We start from the raw sequence: 18,066 nt of genomic DNA on the forward strand, positions 1-18,066 counted from the left end.
AATTTTGGCTCTGCCAACTGCTTGCTGTGTGACCTTGAGCAAGTCACTTAGTTTCTCCTGTTCTCCCTCCTATTTAAACTGTGAGCCCCATGTGGGACAGAAACGATGGCCAACTTAGTTAACCTTCTTCTACCCCAGCACTTAGTACAGTGTTTGACACATAGTAAGCATTTAAATACCATAAAAACAAAAAAACCACAGAAACCCCCAAACAAGGCATGCAAGGAATGCTCTTGGATAAAGTTACAGGAGATGGAGTTCATTTTGGATCAGAAACATCTGCAAGAGAGTGCACACCAATCCTAAAATCAGGAATAATAATAATAATAACCATGCTATTTGTTTGCTATTTGCTATGTGCCAGGCACTGTACTAAGTGCTGGGGTAGAAACAGGCAAATCGGGTTGGACCCAATCCCTGTCCCGCATGGGGCTCACAGTCTTCATTCCCATTTTAAAGATGATGTAACTGAGGCACACAGAGAAGGGAAGTGACTTCACCAAGGCCACCCAGCTGTACTTCCCAAGCGCTTAGTACAGTGCTCTGCACACAGTAAGCGCTCAATAAATACGATTGATGATGATGATGATGACAAGTGGCGGCCTATTGACTCTTTGGTCCTGACTTATTAAAAGAGGGGAATAAATCCATCAGTAGTATTTCCCCAGCAGAGGGTTTCTGGGGAGTAACTGCCTATATTCTCCATCCTGGCTCCTTTAGGGATTGGGAATGTCAGAAGGAAAAGACAGACAGGCAACAGGAGGAAGACAGGCTGACCTGGCTGTGAACGGGGTTCCCACAAAGGTCATCAGAAACGACTAATTAGCAGTCACTGAGCGGAAGGGTCTTTTTTTTCCTTTCATCAGGGTTCTAATAAAATCCATTATTCATGCCAGCATTCGCCAGGGTGGAGACCTCTTAATGAATATGCAATTTATTGTTTTAATCGCTGCATGGTTTTTGCTCCTCCCTATACATCTCGGCTCTTAATTTAATGTAGATAAAATGGCTGTGCGACCTGCCCTTCGAATGATATTATAGATTAAATGGCATTTGGCCTGATTATTTTTTCAATCAAGTACTCCCAGAAATTCTAAATTCCAGGGTTGCAGCCTCACCATGGGTAATAACAAGAATGGCAATAATAATGATACCTTGAGTACTTACTATGGGCCAAGCCCTGTGCTAAGTGCTGGGTTAAGTCCCCACCCTGCCAGCCCGATGGTAAGATTGTTGAGGGCAGGGAATGTGTCTGCCAATTCTGTTATACTGTACTCTCCTAATCGCTTAGTACAGTTGCTCTGCGCATATTAAGCATTCCATAAATACAATTAATTGATTGCTAAATACAAGCGCGACTATCTGAACTACTGATTTTTCACTTTAAAAATTCCACCTAAGTAACAGGGCATTTAGAAATATCACGTCTATGCTGGATGTAATAATTATTACAACAAAACCAACAACAACAACAACAACAACGATCATCTTAACGAAAAATGATAATTCAACAAGTGTGGTACTTGCTAAGCACTCACTTCACTATGTGCCAAACACTGTACTAAGCCCTGGCTGAGATACAAGATAAACCCAACATCTGAATTTACAGCTTTTACATAACCCCTCTTGGCTCTATTTGACTTTGAATGTCACTTTTTCTGAATTTTGTACTTGCCAGGGTAATCAGAGCAAAGCAGAGTTGTGCAGGGAGAGAGCAGAGGAGTGTTTCTCTTACGGAGTCCAAATGTTTAAAACATCAGCCAGTTTCCTGTGTATTAAACACTTATTTCACTTGTTAAATAGAGCAACTCCAGCCAGCTTCTAGTTGCTCGCAAACATTGGAACAGTTTTTTTAAAAAAACCAACACCACTCCTTAATGCTTAGGACTCAGCGCTTAGAACAGTGCTTTGCACATAGTAAGCGCTTAATAAATGCCATTATCATCATCATCATCATCATTAATGAAAATAATTCAGTGATTCCACTCTATCCCTGATATTCTGGAGCGAATTGATCACAGATTTATTTTCAGTCAGGGCGATTCTGGTTTTCAGCAAGGAGACCACTTTGATGTGATTCTGACTGACTGAGATTCATTCATTTATTGAATTGTATTTATTGAGTGCTTACTGTGTGCAAAGCACTGTAATAATAATAATAATAATAATAATAATAATAATAATGGCATTTATTAAGCACTTACTATGTGCAAAGCACTGTTCTAAGCGCTGGGGAGGTTACAAGGTGATCAGGTTGTCCCACGTGGGGCTCACAGTCTTCATCCCCATTTTACAGATGAGGTAACAGAGGCCCAGAGAAGTTTAAGTGACTTGCCCAAAGTCACACAGCTGACAATTGGCGGAGCCGGGATTTGAACCCATGACCTCTGACTCCAAAGCCCAGGCTCTTTCCACTGAGCCACGCTGCTTCTAAGCGCTGTACTAAGCGCTTGGGAGAGGACAATATAATAATAAACAGATATATTCCTGACACATTCCTGACCACAAAGACCTTACATAAAGAAGCTCTCTCTCTAGGGCCTGTGTGGGCAGGGAATGTATCTTACACTGTACTCTTCCAAGTGCTTAGTACAGTGTTCTGCACACAGAAAGCGCTCAGTAAATACCACTGATTGGCTGACCTGTCTTTACAAAATAATCGGCCCCAAAAGAACAAACACCTTAGAATAGGTGAAGCTATTCTAGACTGTAAGCTCCTTGAAGGCAGGGAGTAATCAATCAATAAATCAATGGTCTTTACGGAGCATTTACTGTGTGCAGAGCACTGTATTACGTGCCTGAAAGAATAGTCTACTACAGAGTTGGAAGACACATTTCCTGCTCACAGGGAGCAGCAGTGTGGCCTACTTGATAGACCACAGGTCTGGGAGTTAGAATGACCTGGGTTCTAATCCCAGCTCCGCAACCTGTCTGCTGTGTGACCCTGGGCAAGTCACCAAACTTCTCTGTGCCTCAGTTACCTCATCTGGAAAATGGGCATTAAGAAAGTGAGCCCCATGTAGGACCTCATTATCTTGTATCTATCCTAGCGCTTAGTAAAGTACCCGGCGCACGGTTAGCACTTTATAAGTACCGTTAAAAAAAAAAAAACCTAAAAAAAGAGCTTACAAAATAGAGTGGGATCAGGTCTATTTACTCTGTTCCCTCTTCCAAGGGCTTAGTACAGTGCTTGGCACATAGTTACATGCTCAATAAATAGCACTGATGGATAGCTATAATCATTAGATACAGAAAAAGCTGAATGACGTTGCCTGTTTTTTTTAAATGTACATTAGTTCATCCCTTCAACCCCAACCGTGGACCTCATTGTATAGCACAGTGTAGCCGCCACCACTGTCTGCACTTGTCTGTCCCCTCATTGACAACCAAGAGCCTGATTCTCGTGTATTTAGAGGGGAGGGAAAATCGGGCCTGGTTTTGGAAACACACACAAAAATCCCAACCACCTGTTTCTTCATGGCATCTTGCCTCAGACTCTTTTTCAGCCTAAATTTACGCCCCCTTAAAAATATGAAGGACTCCATTATTGATTTTTAAGCCACGAAAGATTCATTTTTTTATACGTGAAGGGCAAGAGATTTGTTAAATAGAATTTCAGTGTCCCAAAAGCATTTATCATCTTCCCGCTCAACTTAAGAACTGAAGAAATGGTCTAAAAATGGGTTGGAACTTCAAAGGCTAAAATACACCAAAAAAAAAAATCCTCTTTTTCTCTCAAACTTTCCATGACCAAATGGATAAATCTTTTTGGAATCTGTATGTAAATAGTACTGCTACTATTTCTGCCACTTGTCAGCTGTGTGACTTTGGGCAAGTTACTTAACTTCTCTGTGCCTCAGTTACCTCATCTGTAAAATGGGGATTAAGACTATGAGCTCCATGTGGGACAACCTGACGACTTTGTATCTACCCCAGTGCTTAGAACAGTGCTTGGTACAGAGTAAGCGCTTAACAAATACCATCATTATTATTACCACTGTTACTACTATTAATGATAATAATTAATCAATAATTAATCAAAAGTACTAATCAAGTACTTTGTGTCAAACACTGTGTTGCGCTATATAGAAGATAACCAGATTGGACAAAGTTTCTGTCCCAAATGGAGCTCGTACCACAAGATGGGTGGGAAGCAGTGTGGTTTAGTGGATAGAGCCCAGGCCTGGGAATCCGAAGGACCTGGATTCTAATCCCGACTCCACCGCTTGTCTGCTCTGTGACCTTGGACAAGTCACTTCACTTCTCTGTGCCTCAGTGACCTCATCTGTAAAAATGGGATTAAGGCTGTGAGCTCCATGAGGGGCATGGACTGTGTCCAACCTGATTACTCTGTATTTACTCCAGCATGTAGTACAGTCCCTGGCATATAATAAGTGCTTAGTAAATGCCATCAATAAAAAAAGGAGGTCGGGTGGGACAACAGATATTTAATCTCCATTTTACGGATGAAGAGACTGAGAAGGTAAGGGTCACATGAGCGTCAGAGATGGTATCAGAAGCCTATATCCTGTTGTCAAGGCAACATTGTCTTCCCTGCTCCAAGAACCTTTTCAAGCTGTTTTGTGTAGCATGAATCTACCATGTCGTGTGATTGAGTGCTATGTTAGAACGGGTTCCGTGATCTCGAGCTGAGAGCGATGCTCGTGACCAATGAAGGGAAGGTAACTCAAGGCTTCCCACATGGAAGAGCAAATTCATCTCGGATTTGACGTCAGCTAAGTGTTAATCTTCAAATATCCAGAAGGTGTGATTCTTCCACACCCCTTGCGATAGAAAAGGGGTGGCTCAGATTCAAGCGCTTACCCTTTAAACGACTTAATCGGTCAGTCACTGCTATTTATCTAGTGCTTGCTGTGTGCAGAACGCTTTACTAAGTGTTTTGGAGAGGACGGTACTACAGAGTTGGTATACACGGTCTCTGTCCACAAGGAGCTGACAGTTTAGAGGCAGACATTAAAATAAATAAATCATAGACACGTACTTAAGTGCTTTGAGGAGGAGGGTGGCGTAAATATCAGGTGCTTAAAGGGTAGAGATCCTTGTACTTGCCAACTTGTACTTCCCAAGCGCTTAGTACAGTGCTCTGCACAAGTCAGCGCTCAATAAATACGATTGAATGAATGAATGATCCAAGGATAGAGGGAAGGCAGAAAGGAGTGGGAATAGAGGAAAAGAGGGCTTTGTCAGGGAAGGCCTCTTGGAGGAGATGTGATTTTTAGTAAGGCTTTAAAGGTGAGGAGAACGGTAGTCTGTTGTATATTCATTCAAGCACTGTACTAAACGCTTGGGAGACTACAACATAACAGGGAGGGAGACGGAGTTCCAGGAGAGAGGGAGGATGTGGGAAAGGGGTCGGCAGTGGGATAGATAAGATGGAGGTAGAGAGAACAGATTGGCATTAGAGGAGCGAAGCATGCGTGCTGGGCTGGAGTTGGAGAGCAGAGAGGTGAGGTAAGAAGGGGCAAGATGATCGAGGGCTTTAAAGCCGACGGTGATGAGTTCGTCCCATATCCCTCCTACCATTCCTTTCCAAGCTCCTTGAACGAGTTGTCTACACGCGCTGCCTAGAATTCCTCAACAACAACTCTCTCCTCGACCCCCTCCAGTCTGGCTTCCGTCCCCTTCATTCCACGGAAACTGCGCTCTCAAAGGTCACCAATGACCTCCTGCTTGCCAAATCCAACGGCTCATACTCTGTCCTAATCCTCCTCGACCTCTCAGCTGCCTTTGACACTGTGGACCACCCCCTTCTCCTCAACACGTTATCTGACCTTGGCTTCACAGACTCCGTCCTCTCCTGGTTCTCCTCTTATCTCTCCGGTCGTTCTTTCTCAGTCTCTTTTGCAGGCTCCTCCTCCCCCTCCCATCCTCTTACTGTGGGGGTTCCCCAAGGTTCAGTGCTTGGTCCCCTTCTGTTCTCAATCTACACTCACTCCCTTGGTGACCTCATTCGCTCCCACGGCTTCAACTATCATCTCTACGCTGATGACACCCAGATCTCCATCTCTGCCCCTGCTCTCTCCCCCTCCCTCCAGGCTCGCATCTCCTCCTGCCTTCAGGACATCTCCATCTGGATGTCCGCCCGCCACCTAAAGCTCAACATGTCGAAGACTGAGCTCCTTGTCTTCCCTCCCAAACCTTGTCCTCTCCCTGACTTTCCCATCTCTGTTGACGGCACTACCATCCTTCCCGTCTCACAAGCCCGCAACCTTGGTGTCATCCTCGACTCCGCTCTCTCATTCACCCCTCACATCCAAGCCGTCACCAAAACCTGCCGGTCTCAGCTCCGCAACATTGCCAAGATCCGCCCTTTCCTCTCCATCCAAACCGCTACCCTGCTCATTCAAGCTCTCATCCTATCCTGTCCGGACTACTGCACTAGCCTTCTCTCTGATCTCCCATCCTCGTGTCTCTCTCCACTTCAATCCATACTTCATGCTGCTGCCCGGATTATCTTTGTCCAGAAACGCTCTGGACATATTACTCCCCTCCTCAAAAACCTCCAATGGCTACCGATCAATCTGCGCATCAAGCAGAAACTCCTCACCCTGGGCTTCAAGGCTCTCCATCACCTCGCCCCCTCCTACCTCACCTCCCTTCTCTCCTTCTACTGCCCAGCCCGCACCCTCCGCTCCTCCACCACTAATCTCCTCACCGTACCTCGCTCTCGCCTGTCCCGCCATCGACCCCCGGCCCACGTCATCCCCCGGGCCTGGAATGCCCTCCCTTTGCCCATCCGCCGCGCTAGCTCTCTTCCTCCCTTCAAGGCCCTGCTGAGAGCTCACCTCCTCCAGGAGGCCTTCCCAGACTGAGCCCCTTCTTTCCTCTCCCCCTCGTCCCCCTCTCCATCCTCCCGTCTTACCTCCTTCCCTTCCCCACAGCACCTGTATATATGTATATATGGTTGTACATATTTATTACTCTATTTATCTATTTATTTATTTATTTTACTTGTACATTTCTATCCTACTTATTTTATTTTGTTGGTATGTTTGGTTCTGTTCTCTGTCTCCCCCTTTTAGACTGTGAGCCCACTGTTGGGTAGGGACTGTCTCTATGTGATGCCAATTTGTACTTCCCAAGCGCTTAGTACAGTGCTCTGCACATAGTAAGCGCTCAATAAATACGATTGATTGATTGCTTGATTGATTGATGAGTTTCTGTTTGATGCGGAGGTGGATGGGCGATCACTGGAGATTTGTTTAGGAGTGGGGGAATGTGGACAGAACAGGTTTTTAGGAAAAATGTCCTGGGCATCAGCAAGGGGGCTAATATGGCCACATGACCCGAAGCCCAAAAAGCCCAGTGAAAGAAAGGTAATTTCACAAGACTTCACTTGCTTTCGAAGAACCCGATCAAGTCAGAAGAATTTATTTCTAGCCGCACCAATGCAGTCAAAAAGGATAAACCTGGGAACTTGAGAAGCAGCGGGCCTTAGTGGAAAGAGCCCGGGCTTGGAAGTCAGAGGACTTGGGTTCTAATCCCAGCTCCGCCACTTGTCTGGGGTATGACCTTGGGCAAGCCTCTTAACTTCTCTGTGCCTCCGTTACCTCATCTGTAAAATGGCGATTAATAATAATGGCATTTATTAAGCGCTTACTATGTGCAAAGCACTGTTCTAAGCGCTAGGGAGGTTACAAGGTGATCATGTTGTCCCCGGGGGTTCACAGTTTTAATTCCCGTTTTACAGATGAGTTAACTGAGGCACAGAGAAGTGAAGTGATGTGCCCAAAGTCACACAGATGACATTTGGCAGAGCCAGGATTTGAACCCATGACCTCTGACTCCAAAGCCCGGGCTCTTTCCACTGAGCCACACTGTCTCTCTAAGGCAGCGTGAGACTAAGATTAAGTCTGCGTGAGATTAAGACTGCGAGCCCCGCGTGGGACAATCTTATTACCTTGTATCTGTCCTAGTACATACAGATGATAACAATAATAATGATGATGGCATTTGTTAAGCACTTACTATGTGCAAAGCACTGTTCTAAGCGCTGGGGAGGTAACAAGGTGATCAGGTTGTCCCACGGGAGGCTTACAGTTTTAATCCCCATTTTACAGATGAGGTAACTGAGGCACAGAGAAGTGAAGTGACGTGCCCAAAGTCACACAGCTGACAGTTGGCAGAGCTGGGATTAGAACCCATGACCTCTGACTCCAAAGCCCGGGCTCTTTCCACCGAGCCACGCTGCCTCTCTGAGGCTGTGTGAGACTAAGATTAAGTCTGCGTGAGATTAAGACTGTGGGACAATCTTATTACCTTGTATCTATCCCAGCACATACAGATGAGTCCGCTGACCTGTTCCACTCCAGCTCACCCACTCAGCAACTTGAACACATACTCAATTTCATCATCTCTAGTCACCGTACAAGCTCTACCCTTACCAACTCGGAAATCCCTCTTTCTGACCACAACTTCCTCGCACGTTTTCTCTCCCGCACACCCGCTCCCGACACATCTCCCCTATAAAACCTCCAATCTTCTGACCTTCTCCGATTTTCTAAAGTTATACTCCATTTGGCCTCCATACCCAAACTACCTTGATGCACAAATTGATGCTTTCGACACTGCCCATCCACTTAACTCCACTCACCCTGCTTCCCCGTCCCTCTACCGATGTCATAGCACTAATCCACAGCCCTGGATCGCTTCTGTGGTGTCATTTCTCCACTCCTGTGTTGGAGCCTCAGAGCATTGCTGGAGAAATTCAGACACCAGGCCGACCTTGTCCACCAAAACTTCATCCTCGCTTGCTATAATTCTTACTGTCCTCCACTCAGCAATCAATCAATCGCTCAATGGTATTTATTGAGCACTTGCTGTGTGCAGAGCACTGTACTAAGCACTTGGGAGAGGAAAATACAACCGAGCTCCAGCTCTTTGCCCGGACAACTACCATATGAATACTTTTTGCAGCAACCACAGCGTTATGTAACTCAATCACCTGGAGCATTTTTGTGCACCCCCTAACACTTAATCACTCACTCGTCTACATCCTCTTCTCCAGCCTTTCACTATATTCTTTCAGTTTCTGTCTCCCTCTGACCCACAGTCTCTGACCCTCTCCGATTTTCTAAAGTTATCATACTCCATTTGGTCTCCATACCCAAACTACCTTGATGCACAAATTCCTGCCTTCTGGGTGGGAATAGTATCCAATAATAATAATGGCATTTATTAAGCGCTTACTATGCACAAAGCACTGTTCTAAGTACTGGGATTAAGCAGTAATCTGCTTACTCTACTGTACTCTTCCAGCACAAACTAGGTCCTCAGTCAAAACTCCTGACTGATGGATGCCCACCTCGATTGGTGCGAATCCCACCTCCAATAACTAAGGGCGAAGAAACCTTGGTTTTTGGAGCCAACCTGAAATGGAACCATCAGCCTCTCTATTTCCCCGAAGAGCAGCAGACTATAGGTCCATTTCTTGTTTCATTTTCCATCTAAGAGCCGGTTTTAAAAAACAAAATCTCAATTTGGACAGCCCAGGTTCTTGGCAAAGATTATTTTCCAAGGCGCTCTTGTTGTTGGAGGAAAAACTGTCCAGTGTTCAGAGTCTAAGTGACCCATTCAGCCCATCTCTCAGGGTATTCATAGTCCCAGGGAATCAGCTCCGTCATCACTTTTTAATTGACTGCCTGCTGGTGAGAAGGAGCTTACTAAGTTTTGTAAAGAATGGAGACGGGCGCACTGATGAAGTTTCTCTGCTCTTTCTTCTCTGGGCAGGTCAGAGAAACACCTGCTCTTTGGAAGACAGAATGTTCCCTTAGGAAAGAACACATTCTGCAGTTCACTTCGATTCCAGGCTCCCTAAAACCTGTAGAACTCACTATGCCAATTCCCCGCCGCTCAGTTAGAAGATTTAGTCCCCTGTCATAACTGAGATTCTGTAATTCGTGCCTCCAATTTTCTCACTTTAACACAATTCTCGCCAATCTCTGTTCCTGTGGCACCCTTGGGAAAATTATTATTATATATAATGATTACGGTATTTGTTAAAAACTATGTGCGAGGCATTGCATTAAGCACTGGGGTGGATACAAGAAGACTGGATTGGACACATCCCTGTCCCACATGGGGCTCAAAGTCCCAATCCCCATTTTCCAGAAGAGGGTAACTGAGTTGCAGAGAAATAAAGTGACTTGCCCATCTATGTAGATTTTCATATATCTAGATTTATCCACGGATTTATCATCTGGATAAAGAGAAAGAATGTGTGAGCTGAGAGCCTGCAGGGGAACAGAAGTTGCCTGTGGAGTGCGTTGGCTGATTTTTTGAGTGGTGCACTTGGAGAAGGTTTGGTAAAATTTCAGGTTTTGTTTTTTAAATAGCATTTAAAGTTGTCGGATTCACCTTCCAGATCCCCCAGAACTCGGCTCGGTCTCCGTCTCCTCTCTCATCTCCTCCTACTCTTATTTCTCTCTCTCCTCCTCCTCACTCCCCCACTGTTCTCTTCAGTCCACGATTATAATTCCAGCTCTCCTTAATGACTGTGTTCTCTGCAGAACACCACCTACAGATTGAGGCCCAAAGTCTGCCGAACAGAGTGTTAACTCTAGAGCGATAAATAAAATCAGCGGGGGATAATGCTGAAATAACTTTTTTTTTCATAGCTCCCTTTCCTTCTGATTTGCTACATTCTTAAGTATTATCATCTTCAATAATAATAATAGTATTTGTTAGGCGCTTACTATGTGCCAGACACCGTATTAAGCACTGGGGTGGATACGAGCACATCGGGTTGAACACAGTCCCTGTTCCACATGGGGCTTACAGGCTTCATCTCCATTTTACGGATGAGGGAACTGAGGCCCATGAAGTAAAGTGACTTACCCAAGGTCACACAGCAGACAAGCGGCAGAGGTGGGATTAGAATCCAGGTCCTTCTGACCCCCAGGCCTGTTCTCTAACCACTAGGCAACGCCGCCACTTGATGATGGTCTTAGGAAAAAGCCTCATAGATCTCACAGCCCGTTGTCGGTTACGGATTGTCTATACGTTGCCGAATTGTACTTTCCAAGTGCTTAGTACAGTGCTCTGCACACAGTAAGCACACAATAAATACGATTGAAAGAATGAATGAATAACAAGTCCTTCTCCTAGCCTCTCCTTAACCTCTCTCCAAATGTCAAATAGCATTTGAACTGTTTACAATTAATTACAATGAAGCAGCATTGCCTAGTGGACAGAATGATAATAATTAGGGTATTTGTTAAGCGCTTACTATGTGCCAAGCACTGTACTAAGCGCCAGGGGGAATTCAAGCAAATATGTGCAGGGCACTGTGCTAAGTGCCTGAGAGGGGACAACAGAATTAGGAGATGATTGTGGCTTTGAAGGAGCTTACAGTCTAGTGAATTTATTCAATTTAAATAAAATTTATTCCATTAAAAGAGGTTTTCTACAGTCAGAAGATGGCAGGGAGGTTCTGCCTCTACTAGGTATTTTGGGGTCAATAATTCATAATACTAGGTATTATGGGTTCAAATCCCAGCTCCGCCAACTGACAGCAGTGCAACTTCGGGCAAGTCACTTAACTTCTCTGTGCCTCAGTTACCTCATCTGTAAAATGGGGATTAAGACTGTGAGCCCTCCGTGGGACAACCTGATCACTTTGTAACCTCCCCAGTGCTTAGAACAGTGCTTTGCACATAATAAGTGCTTAATAAATGCCATTATTATTATTATTATTATTATTTATTTTTTGAGAGTTATTCATCTTAGACAACAATCGGTTCATGCTGTGCAAATGGCATGGAACAGCCTGGTGGAATTCTCCAGATCTCGAGACAAGGATGAAGGTAGCCCCATGCCTCAATAAAGGCTGCTTTAAAATGGGCTAAAACACTGCAAGCCCCTTAAAAAGAGGGCCCTCTGGCTCGTAGAAATCACCTGGCTGTGGACTTTTTTTTTTTTACTCTATTTATTTATTTAATTTATTTGTACATATCTATTCTGTTTATTTTATTTTGTTAGTATGTTTGGTTTTGTTCTCTGTCTCCCCCTTTTAGACTGTGAGCCCACTGTTGGGTAGGGACTATCTCTATATGTTGCCAATTTGTACTTCCCAAGTGCTTAGTACAGTGCTCTGCACATAGTAAGCACTCAGTAAATACGATTGATGATGATGATGATGATGATGACTTTAAGAATCGAATATCGGTTGTTTCCTTGCTATCGGAGGGCTGCTCCATCTCTAAAGCACAGGGAGGTAAATTTAGAAATCAAATTCCCTGTTCGATTTCCCCGGAGGAAATCCACCTTTTCTGCATTGATGTGTATATGCGGGCTACGTTATTTATTTTGACCTGTTCAGGATGAAACCCCTCGGTGGAGTGCAAGCTCCTTATGGGCAGGGAATGGCTCATTTCTCGGCTCTGTATTTCCCTGACTGTCTAGTACAGTGCACCGTACCAAGAGGATGCTCAATAAATGCTTCTTCCACTCTTCCAACTCTATTCTCTTGGCGGTAGAGAAGCAGCGAGGCCTACTGGTTAGAGCGTGGGTGTGGGAGTCACAAGGCCCTGAGTTCTAATCCTGCCTTCACCACTTGTCTGCTGTGTGACCTTGGGCAGGTCATTTAACTTCTCTAGGTCTCAGTTACCTCATCTGTAAAATGGGAATGAAGATTGTGAGCACCAGGTGGGACCTGATGATCTTGTATCTACCCCAGCACTTAGTATAATGCTTGCCTCATAATAAGCACATAACTTATTATACGGTCATTATTATATTATGCAATATATAATTATATATAATAAATAATAACATATTAATAATTAACAATGATGTATCAATAATGTAATACATAACATATAATATATAATCTAACAATAATTAATAACAATAAATATAATATAATATAATATAATACAATATAATATAATATAATGTAATATAATGTAATATAACATAATATAATATGATATGATATATAATATATATTATTATACTGTCACTATAATTATTACTGTCATTATGGGACACTGGGGATGGAGACTGTGAGCCTCACGTGGGACAGGGACTGTGTCCAACCCAATTTGCTTTCATCCACCCCAGCGCTTAGTACAGTGCCTGGCACATAGTAAGTGCTTAATAAATACCACAGTTATTATTGCGGCTTCAGAGGGCTGTTTCTCTCCTTAAAGTGGGCTCTGGAGGAACATGGAAAGAAGGACATGGAAAGACTTCTCTGAAGCAACTTTTGGGGCCAAAGAGGGCACCCAGGAGAGTTTTTCCCCTCTCTTCCTTGCGGCCTCTAGCCCAAGGAGCCTTCACCTGGTCCTTGGACTTGGCCCTAAGGTGGAATCATAATAATAATAATAATAATAATAATGATGGCATTTGTTAAGCACTTACTGTGTGCAAAGCACTGTTCTAAGCGCCGGGGGGGATACAAGGTGATCAGGTTGTCCTGCCTGGGGCTCACAGTTATCATCCCCATTTTACAGATGAGGTAACTGAGGCTCCGAGAAGTTAAATGACTTGTCCAAGGTCACCCAGCAGACACGTGGTGGAGCTGGGATTCGAACCCATGACCTCTGACTCCAAAGCCCGTGCTCTTTCCACAGAGCCACGCTGCTTCTCTAAGGAGCAGGAGACTCACTTGCCTTCTTTTTCAAGTCCCTTGTAGGCCTCTCTCGATAAGAATTCCCTCCGATCATCCCCCGGGGGCCAGCTCAGGGAGGGGAACTAGAAACTAACAGAAACCCCATGGCCAGCCTTACCTAGGCCTGCGGTGAAAGGTCAAAGGTCAGGCGGGAACTTCTCCAGCTCGGGACACTGGCTAACCCCAGATCAGTTACCACCAGACCATCCTCACGGGACACTAGCCAATCCCGGGAGGTGTGCGTCTATAGACGTGGTGAGGAGGATGAAGAATTGGGGAGAATCAGGGGCAGGGAGAGTTCCCAAGGTGGGCGGATTCCTCAGCCGTTTCCCTCGGGCCAGAGACTGAGTGGATGCTAACTTATTTCCTCGAATTCCCACCTGCACCTTGTTGAACACACAGTGTAACATGATGACCCCGAAAGGAACGCTTAGTAGAAGCCTGCACCAACCTAAAGCATGTCCCTCAGGGGGTAGGGGTCATTAAGATCCCCCTCTTTTCTCCAAAACTATCACATTCCCTCCCCAGGGCCGTGTGAACAGGGCCACCGCATTGGAGCTGGGTAATACGAAGGCAGGAGCGGAGGTAAAGGGAGCTGGGTGTTTAAATTGAATATATCGTCCCAGAAAGTAGTGGTAGCAATAATATTAAGTGTCTACTGGTACACAGCACTGTACTAAGCACTGGGAGAGACTACACATGTGGGACTTAGACATAGCGGGCGCGGGCCGGCTGAAAATAAGAGTTGACTCATGGTGGTGGTGGCAGTACTGGTATAAAACTGTAAGCTCATTGTGGGCAGGGAATGTGTCTATTTATTGTTATATTGTACTCTCCCAAGTGCTTAGTACAGTGCTCTGCACACACTAAGTGCTCGCTAAGTATGACTGACTGACTGACTGGCTGGCTGGTGATCTCATTCTCCAACCTAGAGTGAGGGTTAGGGGACTTTTGCTTCCTTAAGCCATGGGGATGGGATAAAGCTTTTCCCCAGAGAGGGGAGAAGAAGAGGATACCCATAACTTTCTCCCTCCCTATCTCTCACCCACAGTGGATTTGTTGGCCTTCACTCCCACTTGTGAGGGCTCTAAGGAGGTGTAAAAATCTGTGAGGGGGCCACCTAACACTGTGGAGGGGCTGGGAGCCAGGAAGTCTGGGGAGAGGGCCAGGGAGAGGACAGGAAGTGGCAAAAGGGAAGGATCTCTTTTTTCCAGATCCCTTGCCGTTCAGGTTTCAATCCATCCGAATCAGCTGGGTTGGCGGTGCATAATGGAAGGGGAGAGGAGGAGGAGCTTCAAAAAAGCCATCTCTGGTCAGTCTGCTTTGGGAGGGAAAGTGAACCTCGGGCCACTATTTTACCTACCAGGCAAGACAGGAGCTCAAGAAGTGGGGCATTAGAGCAGTCCAGCTTTGTCTGACTCCCTTGTGCTCCCTCTGGGACCCCTTCCAAAGAGGCCTGGTTTTGGTTGAGGTGGCAGGGGAGTAGACATTGGTTATTAAATTCCAAGCATGGGTTTAGGGACCCGCAAACTTTATTCCCTTCTAGACAGACTCTTCTGTTCCACAAACCCACATACACTTTTCATTTCTGCCATTTTGATTTCCCACTATTCCTTTCATCCCCTCCATGTCGTGTCCACACCCCCCACCCCCACCCCCACCCCGGTTTTGTCTCCAAGGGCCTTAACACGGAAAGGAGACGTCGTCTTCCTCCTCTGGGAGGGAGCTGGCACCCAAACGAAGTTAAACTCGGAGGTCCGCTGGGAAGACGAGTTCCCACCTAAAGCTTGGTGTGGAGGGCTTAGGCTATAAGGTGAATGATGACCAGCGTGAGGACCGAGCCAGAAAGGCCAAGAGGAAGAGCTCATTTATCTGTGTCAAATCCAGAGTCAGACCTATGTGGAAGTGAGCAGGCCATGATCCCCCGGGAGCTGAGGAAGAGCTGCCACTTTAGAGCTCACACGGCAGCCTCGTCCGAAATCCTGCGCAAGAGGGGTCTGGATTTGCCCCCTCCCATTTCCTGGAGGAGCGGAGGGAAGCCCCCTTGCATCCTGAAGGCCATCAGGTCGAAGGAATTAAGATTCTTTCACCTGAGGGTCACCGACTGGGGGGGTGGAAGTGAGGGCCCGAGAACAGGATGTGGATGGGGAACAAGAGAAGAGAGGCAAGTGAGAGCCGGCAAGAGAGGTTTGCCGGACCTGTGGACAACGCTGGGGGGGTGGAAAATCAAACGCTACGTTTCCTCACCATCTCCCTCAAGTTCCTGAGAGACTATCCCTCGCCCGTTTTCAGCAAGACCCCCTCCCCTCCTTCAGACCCATGATTTTAAGGAGGGGGAAGCGGATTCAACCGAGTCACAAGGCTGCCTTGGCGTCCAAGCTCACGAGCCGCCACCGTGCAGGACTTACTTTTCGCTTCTACGTTTTCCACGGCGGCCTCCTCTTCCTCCTCCTCCTCCTCCTCCTCCTCCTCCTCTTCCTCCTCCTCCTCTTCCACCTCGCCTTGGGGCACGTCTTCCTGCTGGTCCCGGGGGCTCATGGGAGGGTTGAGGCAGCAGTGGTTGAAGCCGCCGTCCCGGGGCAGCGTGAAGCTGCGGGGTTTTCCCCCGCCGCCGTTCACCACCTGCACCCGCTCGCTCTCCGCCAGCGGGTAGGGCCCGTAGTGATCCTGCAGGTGGCATCTCTGGGTGGGCAGTGTAGACTGACGCCTGTGCTCGGGGGAGAGGGCGGCCGAGTCGGAGAACACCGAGTCCTCGAGGGGCAGAGTCTGAAGGTAGTGCAATCCCGAGCTGGTCAAGGGGGTCTCGATTAAATCCTGCCAAGAGCGGCGCTGGCTGGCCGTCTTGCGGACGGGCGAGGCGGCGCCGCTGCCTACCAGCTCGGGCCGGAACTCCTCGTGAGAGGACTGAGACTGGGACGTCTCGGTGGAGGAGAGGCGGCTGTGTTTCGGCTCCACGAAAGGACTGGTGCAACTCATCTGCGGGAGGGAGGGAGACCGTTGGAGGGTCAGAGGTCGCGCACGTCTTTTTTTTTTTAATGGCATTTGTTAAACACTTACTGTGTGCCAGGCACTGTACGCTGGGGTGGAGGCAAGCTGATCGGGTTGGACACGGTCCCACATGGGGCTCATAGTCTTAATTCCCATTTTACAGATGGATCATTGAGGCACGAGGGAAAAAAAACACAAAAAAGTATGGTATTTGTTAAGCGCTTACTATGTGCCAGGCACTGTCCAAACGCCGGGGAGGATACTAGCAAATCGGGTTGGATGCAGTCCCTGTCCCACGTGGGGCTCACAGTCTCAATCCCCATTTTACAGATGAGGTAACTGAGGCTCAGAAAAGTGAAGTGACTTGCCCGAGGTCACCCCGCAGACAAGTGGCAGAGCTGGGATTAGAACCCAACTCCTTCTGTAATATCTGTAATTTATTATATTTGTAATTTATTTACTTATATTAATGACTGTCTCCCCCTAGGCTCATTGTGGGCAGGGAATGTGACTGTTAATTGTTCAGCTGTTCTATCCCAGGCGTTTAGTACAGTGCTCTGCACACAGTAAGTGCTGAATAAATGTGATCGGTTGACTGAGTGACTTCTGAATCCCAGCTCCATGCTCTAGCCATTAGGCAGCACTGCTCGATCTGCGGGCGTCCTCAGCCGCTCCCGCCGAAGGGGCTACTCACCCGTTCGGAGAGGGGAGACATGTTGAGAAACCGCAGGGCTTAGAGGAAAGAGCCCGGGCGTGGGAGTCATTGGACCCGGGTTCTAATCCTACCTCAGCCACCAACCTGCTCTGTGACTTGGGCAAGTCAGTTCGCTTCTCTGGGCCTCAGTTTCCTCATCTAAAAAATTCTCATTCCCGCTTAGACTGCGAGCCCACGTGGGACAAGGACTGTGTCCAACCTGATTCTCTTCCATCTAGCCCAGCGTTTAGCATGGTGCTTAGTGCTTAGTAAGTGCTAAAGAGGAGCAGCAGGGTGTCAGAATGTCAGGGGTTTTAATCCCAGCTCTGCCAACTTGTCTGCTATGTGGCCTTGGGCAAGTCACTTCACTTTCCTGGCCCTCAGTTACCTCATCTGTAAAATGGGGATTGAGACTGTGAGCCCCATGTGGGACAGGGACCACGTCCAACCCTATTCGCTTGCATCCATCCCAGTGCTTAGGACAGTACTCGGCATATAGTAAGTGCTTAAATACCAAAATTATTATTATTATTGTTATTATTTACCACCATACATTCGATTACATTTACTGCGCGCTTATTGCATGAAAGCTCTGCATTAAGCACTTGGGAGAGTCCAATACAACAATAAACAGGCACATTCCCTCACAAGGAGCTTACGGTCTAGAGGGCAATTATTATTATAAGAATTATCGTTATTACTGAGAAATGGGTGGGAAGTATATTCAAGTCAAATGTTCAGGGCATTTAGG

General features: G+C 46.5%; 1 protein-coding gene across 5 annotated transcripts in view; it reads right to left on the reverse strand.

The window, feature by feature from the left end:
* The window catches only part of CNKSR2 (connector enhancer of kinase suppressor of Ras 2), a 240,825-nt gene that overhangs the window by 23,192 nt on the left and 199,567 nt on the right, over positions 1-18,066 (reverse strand). For all 5 annotated transcript variants that reach the window (XM_038757077.1, XM_038757075.1, XM_038757076.1 and 2 more), the window contains one exon: positions 16,042-16,609. In XM_038757077.1, the coding sequence (XP_038613005.1) occupies positions 16,042-16,609 (568 nt within the window). The remainder of the gene's footprint in view (positions 1-16,041; positions 16,610-18,066) is intronic.

The sequence above is a fragment of the Tachyglossus aculeatus genome, chromosome 15, assembly GCF_015852505.1.
Source record: "Tachyglossus aculeatus isolate mTacAcu1 chromosome 15, mTacAcu1.pri, whole genome shotgun sequence".
NCBI classification, from domain to species: domain Eukaryota; kingdom Metazoa; phylum Chordata; class Mammalia; order Monotremata; family Tachyglossidae; genus Tachyglossus; species Tachyglossus aculeatus.